This window comes from Rattus rattus, chromosome 18, assembly GCF_011064425.1.
Source record: "Rattus rattus isolate New Zealand chromosome 18, Rrattus_CSIRO_v1, whole genome shotgun sequence".
Taxonomy (NCBI): domain Eukaryota; kingdom Metazoa; phylum Chordata; class Mammalia; order Rodentia; family Muridae; genus Rattus; species Rattus rattus.
In genome coordinates this window covers 44229707-44253617 of record NC_046171.1, presented here as the reverse complement: position 1 = coordinate 44253617, position 23911 = coordinate 44229707, and the positions used below count along the sequence as shown (strand labels likewise).

Below are 23911 nucleotides of genomic sequence, written 5' to 3'. Positions count from 1 at the left end.
TAAGTGGGGTGGGGGAGGGGGTAGGACCCGTGATGAGGCAAGCAGGAAAGGGGGGAAGACTTGGACTTCTGTGATCTAAAAAGTCTTGCGTGATGGGAATCTGGCTATAAATGGGACCTTGGCAGCATTGTTTCTGTGAATTGGAGGATCCCAGTGAAGGCAAAAGACCATTGAAGGAAGTCCCGCATCTGGTTTGTTTTGTAATGAGAAGCAGGAATGCAAGGTCCACGCTCTTAATAATAAACAAACAGGACATTGTATGCCATCATCACAGGATGTCCTTCCTTCTCCAGAAGACAGACTAGACTAGGGCTGAAGGAAAAAGCCGGCCAGGCTCGGACAGAGCCCCACTAATTACTGCCTCCGACGGCTTTCCACTCACTGCCATCAGTCCAGCATCCCCCTTTTTAACTGTGAAGCATTCAAACTCTCCATTGTGTGTCCGAGCTCAGAAGCCTGGCTGTGGGTTTGGGGATGAGAGGCAGGAACAACAAAACCAGTACATGGGATTATAACTTTTTCCTGTTTCCCTATTTCCAAACGGTTGAAAGGAGGAAGTCAGGTCTGACCAAGCTGACTGTATTCAGTTAGCAGGAGAAATGAAATCCTATACGTTCCGTACTAGAGGAGAAACCCCTTAGAATATTTACTTCACCAGCAATGACTCCAGGACTAACACAGCGACATGGTAACGCATGTGCTGCCAAAAATACTTCAGCTCTGTCCTTCGAAGTACGGCGGATCCTGTAATTGAGACACCGAGTCTAGGTGACTAGGGTTTTCTTTTGAGGAGGAGTCGTCCTACCCCCCCACTCCCCCACCCCGCCCCATTCTGCCGCGACAGGAAGCTAGCGATCCGGAGGACTTAGAATACAATCGCAGTGTGAGTAAACATGGAGGGCAAGCGCCTGCAAAGGGAAGTCAGAAGATTCCCAGTCCGTGTTGAAATCCATTTGCAAACAGAGGAAGCTGCCGCGGGTCGCAATCGGTGGGGGGAAGCCCTGAACCCCACGCTGCACGGCTGGGCTGGCCAGGTGCGGCCACGCCCCCATCGCGGCGGCTGGTAGGAGTGAATCAGACCGTCAGTGTTGGTAAAGAAGTCTGCGGCCGGGCTGGGAGGGGAAGAGCAGTCAGTCGCTCGCCAGCACAGACACTGCTGCCGTGACACTCGGCCCTCCAGTGTCGCCGAGACGCAAGAGCAGCGCGCAGCACCTGTCCGCCCGGAGCGAGCCCGGCCCGCGGCCGTAGAAAAGGAGGGACCGCCGAGGTGCGCGTCAGTACAGCTCAGCCCGGCAGGGACGCGGGAGGATGTGGACTGGGTGGACATGAGCGAGGCTTATCTCAGATGTTGGATCTTCTCTTGGAAAAGCGTGTGGGTACGACCTTGGTAAGGAACCAGATTCTGCCTTTAATACGATTTTAAAACTTTTTTATCCCTTTTTCTTTCCTCCTCCCCGCCCCTTTCTTTTCTTTTTTTTTTTTTTTTTTTTTCTTTTCTTTTCTTTCCTTTTCCTTTTTCTTTTTTAAAGAATGAAGCCAAGTAGAAACCAGCGCTTCTGCTTTAGTTGCGCGGAGCACTGTCAAACATTTAGAAGACTCTTTTTTCCCCCCTCACCGTATGATTCATTAACCCTTTCAGTTCTAGCCATAATTGTCAATTCGCTGAAATTTCAGTAGTGGTTCTTGTCCGCTTCCCCATCCGCTGCCGGTAAAATATCTATCCCGGTTGGCTTAGGTTTTCAGTTTTATTTAACATCGTTTGTCCAACATGACTTTACATGTTGGAACTAAGTAAAAAATAATATAGTTTAAGTTGTAACCGAGACGAGGACAAGTAAACATCTCTCCTCTCCGAGGAGCATCACATTTAGGGGACGTGTGGGGAATTAATTGTAAAAACCAGCTGGAGGGACTCCGGCAGAACTGTGTTTACATTTTCACCAGCGCACGTTCTTACATGAATATACTCAGTCCTAATTTTTATCTGCGGCGTCTACGTGGGAATATGTTGCAGAGGCTGTCTTATCGTTTTTGCTTTTCCTCTTTGGAAAGGACTTTTTCCTAGGGCAGATAAGAGGAGGATCCCCCAAGTCTTCTGTATAACTTTAGTTACAGTAAACTGTGCCACTTCAGTGACTTCTGGGAATTCATGCACTTTCACATTTAAATAGAAAGTGCTATTTGTGGCTGAGGGCTCCTAAAGGAATTCTCTTCAGGGAATTCTATTGACTTTTTTTTTTTTTTAATGTTTTGTTTTTAATTTTCCTATCTGGCTCGAGATGCCCACCGATCAAAAAAAAAGTTGCTGGGTGTTTCCCCTTCACCCAATTTTTCTTTTCCTGTGGTCCATGGGAGCTCGGGAAGGCTGGTGCTCAGGGATGCTGGCAGGATGCAACCCCTCTCAGGCTTGCCTGCTGGAGGCTGAAAGAGGATGAGCGCGCGCGCGGTAAAGGGAGGGGGACCCAGTTGTTTTGAAAGTTGTTTCGGTAGGGAACTGGTGGGAAAGTTCAGTTTTCCCCATTTGGAAAAGGCAGGCTGGGTTCCGCTCCTGCACCACACGCGTTTTCCATTTTTAGCTTCATTCAGACGCAGACAGCGCCCCTGCTTCTTCCTCCCCTTGTTTGTGACACTTCTCTGAGGCAGCTTTTCCACAGCTCTGAGGGTCTGGCGGCCATGACCCCGGGCGTCCCGGGACACAGGACGCAGCAGTGCCCACAACGCATTTCTGCCTTCAGAGGTAAAGCCAAGGATTGTTCAACGGTAGCTGTGTGTGGATGTATATACACATTTTGTTTTTTCAGCCAAGGGTTGCATTTTAAAACCAGGCTTCTTCAAGACAGTCTACTTTATACTGCTTTGGACTCTTACTCAACTGTACAAGTACTCCATCGGCTTTTAAAGTCTTCAGACTCCTGTGTTAGTCATAGCCTCGAAGAGGGAGGCACGGGAACGCCGGACAATGGGGATTAAAAGCCTTTCCCTTCTCTTCCAGGCTGCCCCCAAGTGTAGCTCCGGTTCCGTGAAGTTTCAAGGATTGGCAGAGGCGTCTGGGATCATGAAAATGGACATGGAGGACGCGGATATGACTCTGTGGACAGAGGCCGAGTTTGAAGAGAAGTGTACATACATAGTGAACGACCACCCCTGGGACTCCAGCGCCGACGGGGGTACTTCTGTTCAAGCCGAGGCGTCCTTACCAAGGAACCTGCTCTTCAAGTATGCCGCCAACAACAGCAAAGAGGTAAGCGGCTGGCTGCCTTATTGAAGTCTGACTGGCAACTGGGCCAGCTCTCCTACTCTGTCTGCGAACTGGGAGAATTTATAAGCATTGGCAAATAATTGATCGCTCCCAGTGGCTGTTTTCATTGCTTTCTCTACAAGCCAATTCCTATTCATTTCCTCCTCCCTTCAGCTGTTCTGTGCTAATTAGTAAACAGTTAAATCTTTTGACAAGTTGGCATGTCTTGGGAAAGCTGACTTGCAGCACTGGTGGGTAGCATTGTAAAGGTGTCCAGTGCTTCGCCTGCTGGCCCTCTTGTAGCAAAGCTTTGAAGGAAGGAAACTTTCTTAGAAAAAGAGGTTTCCCCTTTGCTCCTGAGATGGCTTTATTCTTTTAACGAGCCAGCTTTATTAGCTGGGTTTCTAAAATTATTCTCCAAACCTTGACGTGTTTATGAACTGAAGCGATGGCATTAGCCGGGAAGAGGGTCACATAAACGTGTCCTCTGTCAGGATGACTTCACTAACCACTGTTTACCTGTGGCAGTTCCTTTGCCTCGGCCGGGCTGACAGGCCCACATTTTATGGCTTCAGAAGTGGGTGCACTCTTTGTATCAAAGGGACAAGGACCTGAGGAGCACCTGATTCGTATTTAGTCTTTTATATAACAATTAGAGCTGGCCGTGATGTGTGGCTGGGAAATGATTTGCAAAAATTCTTACTCTTGAGAGTCTGGCTGATTCATTTGATGGGCTAAGTTGCTGAGGCAAGCCCCCAGGAGACTTCCCACCATCCCCGTCACCCACAGGGCTGTGGTTTCTGATACTGTCTTTGGGGAGCAGTGAATGGGGTGGGGGTGGTAGGGAAACCTGTGTTGTAAGGATTCCAGATTTACTCCTGGGAGTATGTATTATGACTGGCCAGGTCACTTTCCCCCTTCCCTAAGCGACAACATGTCAAGAATCCCCAGAGTCCGGGAAACACTTTGTCTCTTTCCTGTTTTGTGTGTCTGAGTTCAATGTTTTGGGGGGAAGAGACTGAGGTCTAAACTTAAAAGAGAGGAATTCTGCCTTTGAGTTTCCCTAAAGCTCCACCCTTTGTTTTTATTTCTGATGGGAAACTAGTGTTGTATTTTATGGAAAGCAAATTTTAAACCGTAGTTTGTATATAAACATCGCCAAAAAAAAAATTGTAACCCCAGAGGTCACCCTTAATTATACCTCTCTCTGAAGACAATGTTCTTCTCAATAGGAAGCCTCTGAGTGTGTAAGCCTTGGAGTCCATGTAGCGTTTGTTTGGGTATTTGAGGCCTGGCCACGGCTTTAAAAGGTGTAGTGTGCTCTTTGTCCTGTCAAGATTTGCCTAAATATTGTTCCGTTCAATAAGGGTCACTCATGTCCTGTGTCTCTGTAGCCTACTGGGATAGAGGTAAAGACTCCCATTTTTGGTCATCTGCTTCGTCCCTCTCAGGTTAGCCCTTTCAAGTTTCTCAATTTCTGCCGTTCTCTTGAAAAGCCACGGCTGGGTAGAGTTATGCTATTAGATCATTTAGTTCAAGGTTCAGAGAGAGAGAGAGAGAGAGAGAGAGAGAGAGAGAGAGAGAGAGAGAGAGAGAGAGAGAGAGAGAACTTCCCCAAAGGCTGTAGTTACAGCCAGGCACAGACCGGGAGCAAAGTTCTCTGATCGCTCCCGGTGTTTCTAGACCATGCTACTCTAGTCCCTCTTGGTGTCACTGTGGCTTTATTTTAACATAGCTCACCTCCACTAAGCCTGTTTGATTTTTTTTTTTCTGCTGAATTCCTCCCCCTCTCTGTATGTTAAGCCACCAGAAGAGGCAGTGCTTGTGTTTTGGCAGGGGGGGTCCTTCACAACACATAGAAAGTCAGGATTCTTTGATCCCGCTCTAGATTTTAGCCAAAACAGTCCCTCTAGCGCCTCCTCAGTCCTCAGTCGTGAACGCAACCAGGAAACAAGATGTAAGAATCATCCTGTCCTAAGCATACACCAAAAAACGTGGGCCCATTTCTTTTTTTTTTTTTCAATCTCCCTGTCTCCCGTTTTGAGCTTCGGGACAGCTCCCTTGGGGCGGTGAAGGGGGAGGGCAGAAGTGAGCCATCGCCGAGGGCGAGGTAGCTGCACCCGGGTTCCAGGCCAGAAGCGTCTAGGATGGATAAAATGTTTACATTACCGTCGAGTTCCGCGAGCCCCATAAGCTGTGACAGAGGGGAAAGGCCTTTCTCCGTGTAGTTTTTATCTGACTGGTTTGATCTTGTCCATCTTTAAGTGTTTTCACTAAAATAGCAAAAGCTGTTACTTTATGTGCTGTGTGCCGACATCCTGGGGATTTTTTTTTTTTAAAACAAGATCATTTTTCATTATGAATTTGTGCTGTGTGTCAGCACCTTCCCCCACCCCACCTCACCCCACCCCCACCCACCTTGGTTTAAAAACAAAACACGAGAACCGTATTTCTGATCTCGACATTAATTTTTAGCTCCGGTTCAGAATCATTCTGTGCTTTTATTTGGGGCCGTTCGATCATTCTTACTTCCTATTTCCAGACCTAAAAACCAAGTCCAGTCATGCTATTCAAAACGTTTAGAACGTTTAACCCGGTGGGTTCTTCTTTTGCGGGGGTTTCCCCCTCAGCCTCCTAAAATAATCTCTGAATATTTGACTGCGTAAAAAAAATAATAATAATCAATTTTGACATTGGAGGTTTAGGAGCAGTGTCCAGGACGAGTCTGTGCTGTCAGCTGAGGTGACGTGACCTCAGGCACTGTGTGGCTCCTCTGTGACTCTGGTCTGAAGTCGAGTGGTGACAAACAGATCTAGGGACTCGGTGTCCGGTTCTGACTGAAGTCCATTATTAAATTGAGCCATCTGTACGGAATCTCAGCATAACATGCAATTCCACCTCCAGACTGTTTTATTTGGTAGCGCGTGCCAGGGCCCCACCGCTTCTCCCTTCACGTAAAGATAACGAACCTTTCAAAAAACACCTGTTGATCCCTTTGAAAATTGGGGTGAAGAACAGACTTGGCATCTTGGCCTATACCCTTATAATAAGAATACGGGAAGGGGGATCTAATTGTTGGGTGAGATTTGGGGAGGAGAAAGAGAGCAGCGAGTCATTAAAGGATCGTAACTTTAAAGTGAGGAAACTCAGGCCGCATTCAGAGCGGAACGGGGTCTCTTTTCAGTGGAGATGCTTTTCTACTGGGCTTGGGTATCACGCACGCTCTCTAAATGGTGGTTTGTTTTTAAAGCAAACAAACAAACAAACCTCTGTTATCCTTACCATTGGACTTTCGTTCCCACTCACTCCGTCCCGCACGGTAGGAATCTTCATTTTGTAAAGTTAAAAAGAAGTTCTGCTTTTCATCTCCGGAGCTCCAGCTTGTGTCCTGTAGCCAAAGCCACTGACAGAGACGGATGCACCTAGGTGACAGGGGGGTCAGCCCGGCACATAAAGCAAGCCGTGAAGGGCTTCTGTGGGGCAGAAGAAGCTTGGGCAGACTTAGGAGGCCTCTTTCTCGCCCTGGTGGGTTGAGGGAAGGCACACAGCACAGTCCCCAGCAGTAATTCTTTAGGACCCTGGTCAGTTCCAGTGAAGTTTCCTTCCTTGGTGAGGTGAGCACACTCTTAATTAGTCCTTTTAGCACTGCACAGGCCAAATTCCACCGTGCCCTTTGCTTGTTCCTAGGTAGGACGCTGTAAACAATGGGTTAGGAAGATGGGGTTGGGCTAAGATACTCATCTGGATCTGTTTCCTACTTCCCACTAAGAACAACCTTGGCTCTTAGCCCCATCCAAAGACAACCCCACCATCACCATCACCATCACCTCAGAGCTGAAGTTTTTAATGTCTTCTTTGACGAATCGGACATGGATTCGACGTGAACGTGTTCACTGTGTGTTGTTAGCATGCTGAACTCGGGACGGCTATAGGTGGTTTATTTGATGTTCTCTGAGATAGAATCTTGAGATGTCTGTAGTCAGAGCGCAGGCCACAAGCTGCTGATCTTCCTGCTTGCTATGATTAGAGGCACCACCACACCTAGTGATAGGCGGGTGATTTGGAAGCTACAGGGTTTCTCTTATCTCAGGATGCTGAACTGTGTGTCTTTGATTATCTGTCAGTGCGAATTTTCTCCTGTTCCTGGGCTCTGGTATAGTAGGAATTCTAATTATTAAGGTTCCATTTTAATCATAAACATCACCTAATGTTGCATTTTGGTCTGGTTATATCTCCCAGACTGACCTTGGACTCGCCCATCTCGGGCCTCTGCCTCCAGGGTGACTGGGACTTGAAGCCACCCCAGAATTCCTGGCTACTCTTTTTCTTCTCATTCACGAGACTCGTCTGTTGAGTTGTGTTTGTGAGGTTATAGATGTCAGGTCCTCCAAACACTGGCTTAAACATGTACAGTGCCAACTCCATGGTTGTGGTTGTGCCTAAAAGATACTAGATAGCTTGTACCTTCTCCTCTTTCTTTCTTTCTTTCTTTCTTTCTTTCTTTCTTTCTTTCTTTCTTCCTTCCTTCCTTCCTTCCTTCCTTCCTTTCTCTCTTTCCTTCTTCCTTTTGTAGAACCAAGGGTCTAACTTCCTTTTGGCCACAGGGAAACGTGTTTTTTGTTAGCATTGAAATCTATAGGTGAAAACCCGAGAGGCTCCTCTGTAGAGAGAGGAGCAAATCTGGAAGGGAACCTGTGACCTCATTGTCCTGCTCCTCGTTGGTAATCAAGCTCTGACTCCCTAGAAACTGTGCACAGGAGGCTATAATTTAAAACGAAGTCGACGAACCAGTCGAGCGCCTTTCCTAAAATTACTGCTTTAAAGTGGATATGTCGAAATTATCAGCTGCTAATTATTGGCTCCCTGACAAATGGCATTATTTGTCTGTCCTGCTTGGCATTTTAATATTATGGAATAAGCATTCAAATGTAAATGTCTAATAATTTGTGTATTATAGGAGACAATTCCATGGATTTTACAGAGCGGGTTCAATAATTTGTCCTAAACAGGCCTGGGACCGGGGAAGTCTAGTCAGGCTTTCTGTGTAAATTTTTATCTCCGGAGTCTCTGCTCTGAGACGCTCCTGTTTCCGCAAAGCTGGGTTGGTGGCACAGGCCACCAGCGATGAGGTGTTCTTGGAAACATAGACAGATGTAACGAGGGCAGAATAGACAGATGTGCCGAGAGGAGAGGAGGCGATGAACATCTGGTTTTTTCAGGCCTTTGCCACAGATTCATAAAGGACCAAAAATAACACCTTTAACTCAACGAGTTTGTTTCGAGTTGTGCTGGGTATAGAGAATTTCTCCTCTCCCACTTTCCTGTCTTAAGGGTGCCCCATTAACATGTGTATTGAATGTTAAGTTGTTTAAGAGAAATGGCATTTGATGATAAAAGGACACCTGTCATGAGAGTGGCCTGTCCCCGCTCTTCCGGTCTGTTCATTCCACACTAGAACAGGGTTTGACTTTTGGTGAGACTGGGTACCAGTGTAGCTCATAGGCGAAAGTCTTGGGTTTCCACTCAAACTACCTGAAGGGCCATTGATTTGCTTCTGTGCACCTACCGTTCAGTTATATGATCATAGGAGAGCCACCAAGAAAAAATAAGATAAAAATAAATGCTGTGCTTTAAACATGAGGCCCTTGGTCATTTCAGTAAGGTCTCCCTTACTGTTTTGAACCAGAACCAAAATTAAATTGAGAAAGCAAACCTGGCACTGGGAGAGGTGATCAGAGTCACTCAAGGTTCATTTGAATTACTTCCTGGTTTGTCTTTGGGGTTTTTGTTTGTTTGTTTGTTTTGGGTTTTTTGTTTGTTTGTTTTTTTGAGGGTTTTTTTTTTCTTGATACCCTAAAAAGAAAGTTATGCTCAAGGAAGAGTCGCCATAGTTAACGTATTTCTTCAGCAAACCCCACAGAGTCAGAATTCACGAGGCCTTCAGTCTGAAAAGGTCATTTCCTCAGATCTTAGAAGCCACATCTTTTAGAACCCACAGTCTCATTACATATTCCATTTCAAAGAGGGACTTCTGACCACCATTGAGTAGACGTTAGAGAAGAACAAAGTTACTTGAAAGGTCTTTCTTCTAGTAAAGAACCCTTACAAGGTATGAGGAAGGAGGGAGGGAGCAGTCATCTGGAATTTAAAAAAAAAAAACAACACAAAACCTTAATGTGTTTGGTTTCTGGTTCCCTCGGCCTCTGTGGAGCAGCTAAAGAGCATTATTTTGGTTTCTGAGGTTAAAACTCTTGCATTTCCCTCAAGCACACTGTGCTTATGGTTTGAGGGAGAAGGAGGGAACTAGGGAACTGAAGGCAATAATTTGACATCTCTCTCGGCCGCTCCATTCTCTTAGAACGGAACGCTGATCTCCTGGTCTTCTACCGAGCAAAACAATTAAAGCAGTCAGTGTCACCAGAGAGCAGTCCCCTGGACTATTTCAGCACTTGGATGACTTGGAAAGATGGCTTACTGTCAGCTGTGGAGGCATCCATGACGCCTTGCTGGGTTATCGATTGACAGTTCCATTCACTGAACTAGCTAGACTGACGTCTCAGAATCTGAGTGTTGACTTCATGTGTTTCCCCTTCAGGTTATTGGTGTGGTGAGTAAGGAATACATCCCAAAGGGAACGAGGTTCGGACCCCTGATCGGCGAAGTCTACACCAACGACACGGTTCCCAAGAATGCCAACAGGAAATATTTTTGGCGGGTAAGTGAGACAACATTTTTTAAAAGATTTTTTTTTTTAATTTTCAATATAGGGGGGTAAAGGGAGCTTAAAGAACAGGCTTACTTCCTTTTCAACCTGTGGTGAGAAACGACAGGGCTCACCCCGGGGAAACATTGGAATTCTGAGCAAGGCCAAGAAAACTGCTTATAAACGCTCTGCGTGGAGACATCGGCTGGAGCTGGTTAGATGTGAACGACCTGGGAATCTCAATGTTTGCAACTCATTGCACACAGGTCTGTGAGGAAAGGAAACAGTTTGCTGCTTGCTTCAAGGGCAGATTCATTTGCATCTCTCTTCGAGGAAGTAGTAATGAGTCACCCAGCCTTAGATTTCACCCTTTTCTTGATTTCTTGCTGAGTTAACTTCCTTTGAATGGACGAGTTATCCTAAATGAATCGTCTCAAAGAGAAACGTCCCTGAGAGAGGATAGGCAGGTGGGCTAGTGGGACAGAGAAGGACCGTGGAGATGGCTATTCTAAGGTCTGGCCTCTGCCATCTTCTTTGGACTGTCAGGGTTAGCAAGGACTCCGAGGTCACCTGGGAGAGATGATAGTCGTGGGTAAAACCTTTCCCCAAGATGTCTCTGGCATGTACAGTTCCTTCAGTTCAGAAACGAAGAGCTATTTATACAAATCTCGTGAGCGGTTTTCCTCACACAAGACACGAAATACACACCACCCGAAGAAACGCTAATGTCCAAAACTGGATGGTGTTCATTCTGCCTGACCTTTTCTGCCTAAGAAAAAGACTTTGGCTAAAAAAAGAAGAAGGAAAAAAAAAATAAAGACCTATTCCCAAGAGAGTCTTTCTTCATCTAGAAAGTTTTGTTTCCAGAGACTTACTTAACACTTATACAACTGTGGTTGTAGTCTTGTTAAGAAGTACTTGTTCTCAACTTTTATTTACTTGATACTTACTTGGCGTAAAAAATCTATCGCCCCAAGATTCGAGTTGCAAGAACATGAATGGTTTCGCCTTTTCTGCTGTTCTGAGATGGGGGAACCACAGCGGTAGATTAATCTTGGCCTCCATGAAGACGATCGGACGTTGTCCTTTTGGAAAATGGTCAAGAAGCACCCAAGTATCCCCCATGACTGTCCCAGTTCTGTTTCATTTAAAGATTTACAAAAATAATTAGACTAAATAACCAAAAGGCTTCCCTGGGGAGGAATTGATCTAAGTCAGTTGTCCACGTGCCAGGAGGCCGGGAATAAATCTTTTCACAGGTTGGAAGATCCCAATCTGTCACGCAGGAATAGGAGCATCTGTCTGTTGGGAGGAATGAAAGGTTGCCATGCAAATGACATAGTCAAAGAGATGCTTAGGTTGAGAAACCAGTGACATTAACGGTAGAACGAATGAATCAGCTTGTGTTTGGTCCTCTTGATACTAGGTGGAAAGGCGGGATTCTATTTTCTTGGGGTGCCTGTGACTTTCACGACATCCACGGTCCTTTTTTTTTGTTGTTAAAATGAGGATACAGTAAACCATAGCCGTGGAAGCCCACTGGGACCAACACACTCTCTGTTAGCAGTTTCCGCCCTGGTGCAAGAGCAATGGAACCCCTTGTTCCTGGAAGTTTGCGCGTCAGAGTAAACAAACTTGAAAACCCCTCTTGATAGCTGAATCCAGCCGGTCTTGTTACATTTTCTCTTAACAAGACACACCGCGGAAGCGCTCGCCAAGGCTGCTTTGATGAAGCCACACGCTCCCCCCCCCCCTTCACAATTCACAGGAAGTCACTCTTAAAAGAAACTAATTCTGCTGTTTACTGCCTGTATTAAAGGGACAGAGTTCCTTTTTTTATGTCTGATAACGCTCGGGAGAAATACAGAAACGGTCACACAGCCAGCGTGTGACTAAGAATAAAGCAAACAGCCTCCCGCCCTATAGAGCCAAATCCCTGGGGTGAGCAAGGAAGCATCAGACCTCTTGGAGAGACTGTCTTGTGCGTCAAGAAAGCTCTGGGGTCTGAAGGAAGGCGATGGTTCTTCAAAGAAAGGAACTTTTCTGGAGAAGATAAGGAGTGAGTGTTTTACCCCTTGGTTTCAGTAGGAGTGTATTCCTCCCCCCTGACCTTACCTATACCTTTAACCAAGTTGTGAGTACAGCCGTGAGTCAGAGGGAGCATTGCTGAAGGACAGACTCTGAGTTCTTCTCTACAAGGAGCATTTACCGTCCTCCTCTTTTCCCAAGAGCCCAAACTGGTGGCTTTTGCGTGTGCTGGCTGTGGACGCCGGGCTCCTCACAGAGACGGGCGGATCTCTCTACTCCTCCATCAGGAAAGAGGCACACGGGCTGCCTATGTTTACCGAGAGGAAAAGTTACTCCTCACTAGGCTGTCAAACTTTGGCCTCCATGCCAGTGTCTCACTCGGTTAGCGCAGGTGAAGTTAGTTCACCTTTGCCCCGCCCGGTGTTTCCACAAAGAGGCAGGGTTCCAAGTATTCATCTGAACAAGTATTACTGTGGGACTCAGGGTTGGGGGTGGAGGATGTTTGCAGAGTCTAAGCCCCGGGCGGGCGGAGGTGTAGGAAACACAAGTACAGAGGCCATAGAAAAAAGGTGAGAGTCAGTTTGACGCAGTCCTCTCGACTTGGTGTGCCCAGTGACTCAAAGCACTGGAGATCAGCACAGTTGGAACTCTGTGCTAAGCAGAGTCGCCTGATCAATATTGGCTACCGTAGCAAGGGTACACCCTCCTGACGGTAGTTTCATTCACTCCTGGTTGTTCATTAATTTGGATTTTGTTTTGTTGTTGTTGTTGTTGTTGTTATTATTATTATTATTATTATTATTATTATTATTTTGGTATCCACTGCTCTCCCCAACATGAAAAGACCAAAGAATTGAAGCAGAAAAGTAACTAACCCTTTTATATTAAAGGTGATATGCCCTGTTTCCGCCCTGCCCCTCCTTTCTGCTGATTCAGCACGAGTCCCACCAGATCAGCAGCGAGGCCTGGAGTCATGGGCACAGCCTTGCTCCCTTGTGTGCATTCCGAGCAGCTCGAGGAAGCTTCCCGGCAGCGTTGGGCCAGTCTTTTCACCCTGCGCCTCTCCTCTCTTTCGAACAGATCTATTCCAGAGAGGAGTTCCACCACTTCATCGACGGCTTTAACGAGGAGAAGAGCAACTGGATGCGATACGTGAATCCAGCTCACTCTGCCCGGGAGCAGAACCTGGCCGCCTGCCAGAATGGAATGAACATCTATTTCTACACTATTAAGCCTATCCCTGCCAACCAGGAACTTCTTGTGTGGTATTGTCGGGACTTTGCGGAGAGGCTCCACTACCCTTATCCTGGAGAGCTCACAGTGATGAATCTCAGTAAGTGGATTACAGAACAAAAAAAATATATATTTAAAAATGCTAGCAATGTCAGTTCTGCCCCTGTGAGCTAATAACATGGTGTCTAATTATATGGCTTGGTCATGTGTTGGACTAAGTAGGTGGCTTTAGCTAAGACTAGGAAGAGGGAAAACATTCTTTAATGTCCCTGCTCCTTATTATAGAACTTAATCATCAAATATATACATATTATATAATATATATGTGTATATATATTGTATAAAATAATTAAAACCAAAGGTTGTTTTCAGAAAGTTACAGGAAGAAATATATTTCCAGTTCTAGTTTATGCAAACGGGTGGTTGGAGGCACAACAAGGCCTGGTGTGGACGTGTTGAACACGCCAGCTCTAGGCCCTGACTGCTGTGATGTGTCAGAGCTCCGAGTTTTCACTGATATCTTGTGAATTTATTTTTGTTTGAGAAGCCGTGATCTAATGTGAGAGGCTGTTTCTAGAAGAAAAAAAAAAAAAACAACTGTCAAAATTGTTCAAGTCTTCTAAGTGAATAACCCTGAAAGATTTCATATCTTAGTTTCCTTCCTTATGGTAAGATGAATCAGCCTCATCTTTTAATCAGTCTTACGGTAACCACCTATCATTTTATCTTGACAAATTCTTGGTTCCTTAGGTTTATAAGCTTTTACTTTTTCTTCTTCTTCTTCTTCTTCTTTTTTTTTTTTTTAATTTGGCTAAAATTACTGTCGTGACCTTTACAAAGCATCCTTGGTAGCCCCGAGGTAGCTTTGAGAACAATTTAAGAATAAAAAAATTCTGACTTCTGTTGTAACCCTGGGCGTGTGTTCTGGGTTATCACTGCTGGGTTTTACGGCACTTTATAAAAATGACCGTCTTTTGATTAAAACTGAACGTTGAAGGTTTAAACGGTTTCGTTTTGGTACTCTCTGAAACTTGAGGAGACGTTTCCAGGAACCTGTAGACAGTCCCAAGCTAATGTTTACCCAAGTTCTTACTACGCTGTCTCATTTGCTTTCCCTGGAGACTGAAGTGGTTCCTATTTTACCATTGAAACCCTGGAAATAACTCTCAACTTTACTATTTTAACCTTAAGACCAATGGCAGTGATAGGAAACAGGTCTAGCTAGCTAGGCTCATTCTACCATGAGTGTGCTCTCAGGACTTTGCAGTTTTCTGAAAAATCATAGCTTCAGTACCTTTCCTGTAGGCTCACAGTATAGAGCTTGAGCCCAGGGCCCTTAACTCAGTGAAGTATACCCTTGAGCTAAACGTGACGGGTGCCATCCATCCTGGCCAGCGGCAGCAAGCCCTCACCTCATGTGTTTGGGTTTTTTTTCTTTTTTAAAAAAATTTGTTTGTTTATGGACAGGGTCCCGTGCTACTTAGGTTCAGTTCAAACTTGACAGGTAGGAAGGAAAGCCTAGAGCCTGATTCCACCGACACCTTCCACATGCTAGGACTGCAGGCCTGTGCCCACCACACCTGCTCCACCTGTTTACCCTTTGTGTTTGGAAGTAAGTTTCACGAAGGCTGTGCCATGACATCTTTGCTCCTCAGATATCCCCTTCGAGCGATGCAGGAGTCTTCCGAGGGTCACGTTAGCACCTCCTTTGTCTGACATTCCTAGGACAGAGAGAGCTAACCAGACAGTCTCACTACAGGGCTCCTGCCCTGATCGTGAAACCTGTCAGCTCAGGTGTGGCTGCTGATGACTGACACTCTGATCAGGGAAATTTCCAGCATTTCATCAGGCCTAGTAGGCAGATCCAGTGTCCAGGATGGGTTGTGCTGGATTTCCACGCTGAAAGCGTAACAGAGGTCTGTCCGGAATCTCTGTAAGGACTGCCACGTGGGGCGGAGGGGACGGAGATCTAATGAAGGAACGTAGGCCCCCAGAAATCACAAACTGAAGAGAAGGGAAAGGGAGGGGAGGAATGTGGAAGAGAACTATTACATTGAGCTCCTGGCCCTCCCAATCTTTTTTGGTAATTTTTTTTTCTATCATCTATCTATCTAACTAACCCATCTAGAAATCAGTTGACCAAATTACAGACTTCTTCTAAATGTTAATCTGCTTTCTCGGTTTCAGTTGAAAACAGACTTTGTTTTGCCTACTGCAGAACTTCTAGGTTCTTTCTTGTAGTCTTGGGGGTGCTTATTATAGATCGAAAGTGTGAGTCGGCATGATTAAGCCATTCAGAACCTTCCGACGCTGCTCACTCTTGAAATGACGCTGTCCGCCTACAGCCATTTAAGATTTAAGAACAAAAACAGATCTTGATTTTTCTTTCTCATGTTAACTCAAGCTGCTAAGTGGGAGAGTTAGAAATGGTATCAGCTCCTGTGATTAGTCAGCTGCTGAAGGATGGGTTTTTAAAAATGTACCTTCATGTACGGGTCCATAATCTCCAGCTGTAAAGCGTTTTTTAGAGACACCGACGTCTTGCTTCGGATATCCCTTCAGGATAAAGCCCTCAGCCTGTCTTTTAGGAAGGCAGAGCCACCAAACACTAAATTAACGAGTGTCGCAGAGAAAATGAAAGGTTCTGGCTCCTTTGTTTCTCGGTTCAATCATTAGCTTCACGACAACTGAAGTGCTTAGCAGGAACAGATGTGATTAAACCTGTGCTCTGCACTGGGTGAGAGAGCCCGATTCTTGATGCTTGGAGCTTTTGTGTGTTGAGTTTCCACTGTGGGACTACTACAAAAACATTGCGAGTCTTTGATGTGATTTGCCACATTAAAAAAAATGGCACAGAGTGGGGTGTGGTGGCACACACCCTCCATCCCAGAGACTGAGAGGCAGAGGCTGGTGGATCTCTGGATTCTTGGCCAGTCTGGTCTATGTAACAAGTTCCAGATCAGCTGAGGCTGCAGAGTAAGTCTTCCCCCAGACCGGCAACAGAAAGAGAGCAGAGTTAGTGCATGGGCAGGCAACTTCTTTTCTTTTAACCCGAGGGTTAAAAATCTAAAATCATTATCTTCTTTTTAACCCCCAGTCAATCCCTTCCTGTGACTGTGGGATGCCTTACCTATCAGTCTTCCAGCTTACTCGGCTCTCCCTTTACCATTTTAGCTTTTAAAAAACAAAAGTGACAATTTGAACTTCCTGCCTGCTGGGCCTCACCCGAAGGACTGATATCGGCCCGATAAGGGGATATTTATTTTGGTTGAGAGGCCTGAGAAATTGCTCTCCCTCAGAAAGCTTTCTGTCACTGACCCCATCAACATCTCCCCTGATAGTGTTGTCTACGGTGTTTATTCTGGGGCTCTGGCTACCCAGGAGTAACTGATAACAGCAGGCAGGAGATAAGGCCCTGTAAAGCGCTTTCCGACTGGAATCAAATCCCTCCGGCCTGTCAGCCTGGAGAATGGATTTGAAAGGTTTAGTCCTGGGCTTCCACAGAGTTCATCTTCAGACCTATCAGGTAGCAAGCTTAGAGCTCCTTCTCAGTTAAACCAGAGGGGGCCGTTCTATAGGAGCACAAAGGATACTTCTTTACATTGTCTTAAGTGGCACCCCAAACCTGCCAGATCTTCCGTTGTGGAGGTCAAGAATCTTGCTTCTACTCAGAGCACATGCACCCCCAACTGCTGGTACTCTCAGCATCCTGGGCAGGTGTGCCTGTCTGAGTGAGCATCCCGGAAACGTACCTTACCTCAGCCTGTGCATCGTATGTGATTTATCTTAGGCCCAGGAAGGCTGAGTTGAGGCTTTTCTTGCAGGCTTCTTCTGCCCTGTGTAGGAGGGGCCATATGACCATGGATAGTCTAGGACGGGACTCACTTTTCTGAGCTTTACCAGGGTATACAACGCTGTCTCTAGGGGTAAATGTTTTCCCCCTTAGCTGCCTGTTTTCTTTGGTGCTGTAAGTAATTGGACTGGCTTGGGAAGTACCTGTTGTGGTTTGGCAGCGGTGACTGTCACACCTCATGGTTCCAGGAGACAGCCCAGATGGTAGTCTGGTTAGACCAGAACTTTTGGTGAAATGTTTGCACTGCCCGACAATGGCTAGTATGTATGTATGTATGTATCTGTGTCCTTCTCTACTTGGTACAGGCAATTCGAACAGGGCTTATGGGGTTCCTCTGTGAAGAGAATCAAGTTGAAAATGGATGACTGCTCATTACTTAAAACTAGCCTTAATCTTTCATCTAAGTTTGCACAGCATGCTGATTTCCTTTAAGTAAACTGCGAATGACTTATTAACCTGTGACAACCCCCCACCCCTGTATTTTTCCACCCCATCTTAGTGAACGAACGCTATGCCGGTTCCAGTTTGAGCAGCACTTTTCTATCGTAGTTCTCACTAATGGAAAAGAGACCATTCAAATGGCGCTGGGGCTATGTGGAGGTTGCCATTGTCCCCTGGGTGGGTTTCATGTCCTTCCCGCTTTTTACCCCCTCGGAGGAAATGGAGCAGTGCCTCCGAGTGGGTGGCCCAGAGCCCTCTGGAGTGAGAGGCGGCAGGGGCCAGGTGTCTCGCTTTTGTATTTGCCAGCTGCTGCTCAGGGTTTCTCAAGAAGAGAGGATGGCTTTCTGATTTCACCTCGGTTCCCTACGGCCCCGCGAGTAACCGCCCTTTCTTCTTCGTTTTAGCACAAACAGAAAGCAACCCAAAGCAATACAGCAGTGAGAAAAATGAACTCTACCCAAAGAGTGTCCCCAAGAGAGAGTACAGCGTGAAAGAAATCCTCAAACTGGACTCCAATCCCTCCAAAAGGAAGGACAGCTACCGTTCCAACATTTCACCCTACACTTCAGAAAAAGACATGGATGGCTTTCGGAAAAATGGGAGCCCGGACATGCCCTTCTACCCTCGGGTTGTGTATCCCATCCGGGCACCTCTGCCAGAAGACTTTTTGAAGGCGTCCCTGGCCTATGGGATGGAGAGACCCACCTACATCACTCACAGCCCCCTTCCGTCTTCCACAACTCCAAGTCCCCCTGCAAGCAGCAGCCCAGAGCAGAGCCTCAAGAGCGCCAGCCCCCACGGCAGCCCGGGGAACACGGTGTCACCCCTGGCGCCAGGTCCCCCAGAGCACCGGGACTCCTACTCCTACTTGAATGTTTCCTATGGTTCTGAGGGCCTGGGCTCCTACCCTGGCTATGCCCCTGCCCCGCATCTCCCGCCGGCTTTCATCCCGTCCTACAATGCTCACTACCCCAAGTTCCTGTTGCCACCCTACGGCATCAGCTCCAATGGCTTGAGCACTATGAACAACATCAATGGTATCAACAACTTCAGCCTATTCCCCAGGTTGTATCCTGTCTACAGTAACCTCCTCAGTGGGGGCAACCTGCCTCACCCCATGCTCAACCCAGCTTCCCTACCGAGTTCCCTGCCTACCGATGGAGCCCGGAGGCTGCTCCCACCGGAGCACCCCAGAGAGGTGCTTGTCCCGGCGCCCCACAGTGCCTTCTCCCTTACTGGGGCTGCAGCCAGCATGAAGGACGAGAGTAGTCCCCCCAGCGGGTCTCCAACGGCGGGAACTGCGGCCACGTCGGAACACGTGGTACAACCCAAAGCTACCTCATCGGTGATGGCAGCCCCCAGCACTGACGGAGCCATGAATCTCATTAAGAACAAACGAAACATGACTGGTTACAAGACCCTTCCTTACCCGCTGAAGAAGCAGAACGGCAAGATCAAGTATGAGTGCAATGTCTGTGCCAAGACGTTTGGTCAGCTCTCAAACCTGAAGGTAGGCCTCCCGACCCCCGAGGGTTCCTGCCCACAGACCCGTGCCCGTTTGTCCCCGGCAGCCTGGCTGTGGGTTGTTAAGTGCGTTTGAGCCATGGGAGACCCGGCTTGAGCCTGGACTGCTAGGCGGGGGGTCTTGCATCTGCATCGTACACACCCACCTCTAGGAGCAGAAACGTAGTGGGTTAGGCCTCATCACAAACCCAGAGCTAACCCCTGTGGTTTCTCCCCAGGTCCACCTGAGAGTGCACAGTGGAGAACGGCCTTTCAAATGCCAGACCTGCAACAAGGGCTTTACTCAGCTCGCCCACCTGCAGAAACACTACCTGGTACACACGGGAGAAAAGCCACATGAATGCCAGGTGGGCAGCGTTCTCTGGGCAGAACTCCCGACCTCTGTAGAAAATACCTGTCGGGTGGTCTTCCCGTGTTGTTTCCACAGCTGCTAGCACTGCTGTGACTACACGCAGGCTGTACTGAGGAAGGCTGGGTGGATGACAGTCAAGTTTCAGAGGGTGGGGACATGTCCATGGATAAACAGTACCTCAGAGTGTTGTTGGGAGTGTGCCCAACTTCCCCCCTACCCCCATCGCTTACCACAGCACCAGTGTCATTAGGTGACTTCTGGCCTCCCGAGGTTGCTGCATATTAGCCTGTTGTCTTGCCCCCTCCCGCTGGCAACAATTAATCTGGTCTCCCTGTCTCCCTTCTCTGCCTTCACTCGCCCCCCCCCCCACTTTAGGTCTGCCACAAGAGATTTAGTAGCACAAGCAATCTCAAGACACACCTTCGACTGCATTCTGGAGAAAAACCTTACCAGTGTAAGGTGTGCCCTGCCAAGTTTACACAGTTCGTGCACCTGAAGCTGCACAAGCGACTGCACACCCGGGATCGGCCTCACAAGTGTGCCCAGTGCCACAAGAGCTACATCCATCTCTCAAGCCTCAAGGTCCACCTGAAGGGCAACTGCCCTGTGGTCCCAGCCCCCGGGCTGCCCTTGGAGGACCTGACCCGGATCAATGAAGAAATCGAGAGGTTCGACCTTAGCGACAACGCTGACCGTCTTGAGGACATGGAGGACAGCGTCGACGTGACCTCCATGGTGGAGAAGGAGATTCTAGCCATAGTCAGGAAAGAGAAAGAAGAAACCGGTCTGAAAGTGTCTTTGCAAAAAACCATGGGGAGCAGACTCCCCTCCTCAGGGTGCAGCCTCTACGAGTCATCAGACCTGTCCCTCATGAAGTTGCCTCACAGCAACCCACTACCTCTGGTGCCTGTAAAGGTCAAACAAGAAACAGTTGAACCGATGGATCCTTAAGATTTTCAGAAAACAAGTGTTTCGTTTTTGCTCCTTAGGGTATGGCTTGGCGGGTCAGGCTGCCTGTAGCAATTGCTTGTACGCGATTCCAGATCCGCAAAGCTCTACTGGCATCGGGTGGTTCCCCGCACCTCTCTGGAATTAAAGAAGGACTCCAATGTTACCAAAATCTCAGGGCATAAATTGAGGCAAAGACTCACTATATATACATATATACATATTATATATATATATATATTATACTTATTTACAACCATGTCTATATATTTGAACCTGTGTATTTTGAATATTTGTGTGAATATGTTTGCATAGCCTTCCTACTACTAAAGCTATTGCCTAGCCATAATTATTTTTTCAATGATAATCCTTCATAATTTATTATACAGTTTATCTTTCAAGAGGAAGCAATAATTAAAGAAGTTTACAATGACTGGAAAGATTCTTTGTAATTTGAGTATAAATGTTGTATCCCTGTCCGGTGGCCATTCTTTGTAGATAATTTCTGCACATCTGTTTAAAGGCCTGAGGCTCAGAAGATAGTTCTGTGTTTTTTGGGGGCAAACTTTCTCTATGATGATGCTTTTAAAAAAAAAAATGAGGTTTTGATATTGCCAAAGTCATGTGGTTGGTGCGTTGACTCAGAAGATCTCATCATCTGAGTGACATTGTATACGTCGGGGATATGTGTGCAGAATGGCTCAGCAATGATTTGAGGGGAAGGGAGAAGAAATATTTTATGTTTCTGAATGACCTCTGGTTTTCCTCTTCCCGCTCGCAATTTTACCAACGGCGACAGGAAGGCTTTCCCGACCTGTCTCTCCAAAACCGTAGGGTCTTCCTGTCTCCAATGTCACATGACCATTCTGAGTGGCCATTGGACTTCGGCATCCCCATATGTTAAATGAAAATGTGAAGAAGATAAGAAGTCGTGCGTGTTCAGAAGATCTGTCTTAAAGCACAGATGTTTGTGTGTGTGTGTGAGGGGTTGGGGCCTTGAGTCTGGCTGTCGTTTTGCTGTTGGCTTGTTTTTGTTTTTGTTTTTAGTGTCAAAATTGCACAAAGCCGGTGCCCTACTAAGAAGGATTTGATGTAGAAAGGCTCAGGCCACACTTAAAATACAATCAAGCAAAGAGAACAGAAAGAATAAACGTAAAAACGGGTATCACTCTTAGCCTTTTAAGTTAAGCGGGTAATGAGCATCCCTGTCCCCAACACATCAATTGTATTTTATCTGTAAAACTCAGTTTTTCTCAGTATTTGTGCTTCGTTGTTTTTTTCTTTTTTGCATTGTATAATTAACTTAAGTGAAGACGAAAGGGCATTGCAAAGGTGTTCAACAATTACCTCATTGAGTGTATCCAGTAGGAGTGCAGGAAGTGATGTCGTATCTCATAAGTCATTTGCTACCCGGCTGAGCACGTGTGCTCGCAAACGGTAGGCTGGGTGGGTCTGTCCTGTATTCTCCTAAGCCCAAAGGTTACCTGTCGGTGTTCAAGGTGTAATAAAGAAAGCTGTATATTTATGAACCTATTTATACCACTATACCGTGTGTATATATGATATATTTATAACCACTTAAATTGTGAGCCAAGCCATGTAAAAGAACCTATATTTCCTAAGAGCAAAAACAATCTCTCTGAAGCTCTGCTTAAAAACTCCATGACCTCACTATCTTATCCCATTGGTGCTTGGGCACCACCCTGCCTACTACCAGAGACCAGAGCACCTCAGTGCAGAGGCAAGGGCCGTGTAGCATCTAGGGAAGAATAGAAACATCCCATCATGCACTTGATCATCTTGCTACATTTGTGTCAGTTGGGGTCACAAAATAACCATTTTCCTACTTCTGCTCTATTCTTCCTCTCCCTCTTCCAGAACCTTGTCACAGGCTCGCTCTCCACTCTGATGCTTACCTTAGCGTTTTGTATAGACCAACTTACAAAGAGGGAAAACTCATATCCTCTGGGGAAACCCAAGAGCCTTACTGACCTGTTGCTGTGACTAACAAGATGGGTTTCTCCTTACCTACAAAGGATCAGAGCCAGAGATTCCACGCACGCCAGCAAGCAAGCTCTCACTGAGCTGCGGCCCTATCAAGACTGACATCTCTGGATGTATCTGTGTTTGAGGGAAATAATCTTTAGTTGTAGGTTAACCAAAGCATGACAATGACACCAAATACGTTTCCTTCCCAGTGAACTCGGGTTGCTTTCCTCCTGTGTTCCCTTGTGTTGAGAGGATTTTTACAAGGACAACCGCTTTCTTGCCATCCGTTTTCCTCTTAGGCCTCCTACATGTGAGCGTTGAGCTCACAATGAACAGTGGTTTGTTTGTTATGTTTGTTTGTTTTTTTTTTTCCTCAGAGTTAAAACTGACCAAAGTTATTGGCTTTTTACTTTGCTAGAACAACAAACTATCTTATGTTTACGTACTGGTTTACATTGTTATTTATGTGCAAATTGTCAAGATGTAAATTAAAATATAAACGTTCATGCTTTACCGGTGCTTGGCTGGTGTCTTTGAAAGATGTTCTGTGCTCTTGTCCCTACGACCGCAGGGTCACTGAGCCACATTCTGAAGAATTTCCCCTGCCCCACCCCCTCCTCCCAGCAGTATGGCATAGTGCCCAAGCTCTCCCCTTTCTGTGGGCTGCACTAGGAAGCAAGTGAGCGTCACTGACCTGGACTATCTCACGCCTCCACTCAAGTACTAACCAGGCCAGACCCTGCTTAGTTTCTGAGACCAAGTGTGTTCAGAGTGCTGTGCCCTGACTCTCAATAGTGTACAGTTTCCCTTTCATGATGAGTTATAGCTACGTAGCGATATACCTGAGGTCACAGTGAGGAACTCAGGGAGACTAGGATCTACTTCAGAGATGGCATGTATGCACTCACAGCCCTGGGAAGCTGGCTTCAGAAACATGTCCTCCCGGTGACATTAGTATTGTTTCTGCAGTTTGAAACTAACCCAAAGTGTGCCACAAGGAAGGCCCTATGTTCCACCACCAACACCCCAAACTTTGGGTGCCCGTTTGCAACTTGGATACTTGATATAAATTTCCAAAAGGATGATTGACCCCAAACAAATGTGAAGGCCGGGGTTCATGATGGCATGTCTCTGAGCCTTGTGGACCCTATGATGAGAGGAGGTTTCCTTTCTTCATGGATGTTCCAGAATCTAACCTGTCCCCAGGGAAGGCACGAACCAATTTGATTCCCTTTGGTAGATAGGAGATGGGTCTTTAAAGTGACTGCTCTGGAAAAGGATCTAGAAACACTGTTCCCATGCTTTTAGTGGATCCCATTTCACCATGGCCAACTTTGTGAGTCCATGCTAACTGCATGTTGAGAAAATAATACTCCTCCGTTTCGGCTCTCAAGGCTCCCCTGTGTTTTCTTTTGCTTTCACTGTTTCTTAAGTTCACTTAAACATCTTGTGCCAAGAATTTGAAGTGCTGCCAACAGACAACACTGTGCAGTTCAGAAAAGCAGAACCCTATTATCCTAACATACCAAGGGCTGCTGGTTAGATGCCTAAGTTCTGCAGAACCATTGTGGTAATAATTTAAAAAAAAAAGCCTCCATAATA

The 23911-nt window shown here is 46.6% G+C and overlaps 1 protein-coding gene across 5 annotated transcripts; it reads left to right on the top strand.

Moving 5' to 3' along the window:
• The first annotated feature begins 1112 nt into the window (after nucleotides 1-1112).
• Nucleotides 1113-21579, top strand: Prdm1 (PR/SET domain 1). Of its 5 annotated transcripts, XM_032888971.1 has the most exons (8): nucleotides 1326-1387; nucleotides 2802-2880; nucleotides 2993-3241; nucleotides 9834-9953; nucleotides 13050-13302; nucleotides 17901-19006; nucleotides 19239-19367; nucleotides 19748-21579. In XM_032888971.1, exons 1-8 carry the CDS (start codon nucleotides 1326-1328, stop codon nucleotides 20321-20323), a joined length of 2574 nt encoding a protein of 857 aa, XP_032744862.1. In that variant the 3' UTR covers nucleotides 20324-21579. The 5 variants fall into 5 exon arrangements, with proteins under 5 accessions (XP_032744858.1, XP_032744859.1, XP_032744862.1 ...); XM_032888967.1 differs by lacking the exon at nucleotides 2802-2880 and having other exon boundaries at nucleotides 1113-1387; XM_032888968.1 differs by lacking the exons at nucleotides 2802-2880; nucleotides 19239-19367 and having other exon boundaries at nucleotides 1113-1387.
• Nucleotides 21580-23911: the final 2332 nt, after the last annotated feature.

Bases quoted from the DNA above. Each gene is read 5' to 3' on its own strand.
- Prdm1 (XM_032888971.1), top strand. From the start codon at position 1,326: ATGAGCGAGGCTTATCTCAGATGTTGGATCTTCTCTTGGAAAAGCGTG. The intron at 9,954-13,049 runs GTAAGTGAGACA...TCTTTCGAACAG, and splicing joins ACAGGAAATATTTTTGGCGG to ATCTATTCCAGAGAGGAGTT. The intron at 19,007-19,238 runs GTAGGCCTCCCG...GTTTCTCCCCAG, and splicing joins GTCAGCTCTCAAACCTGAAG to GTCCACCTGAGAGTGCACAG.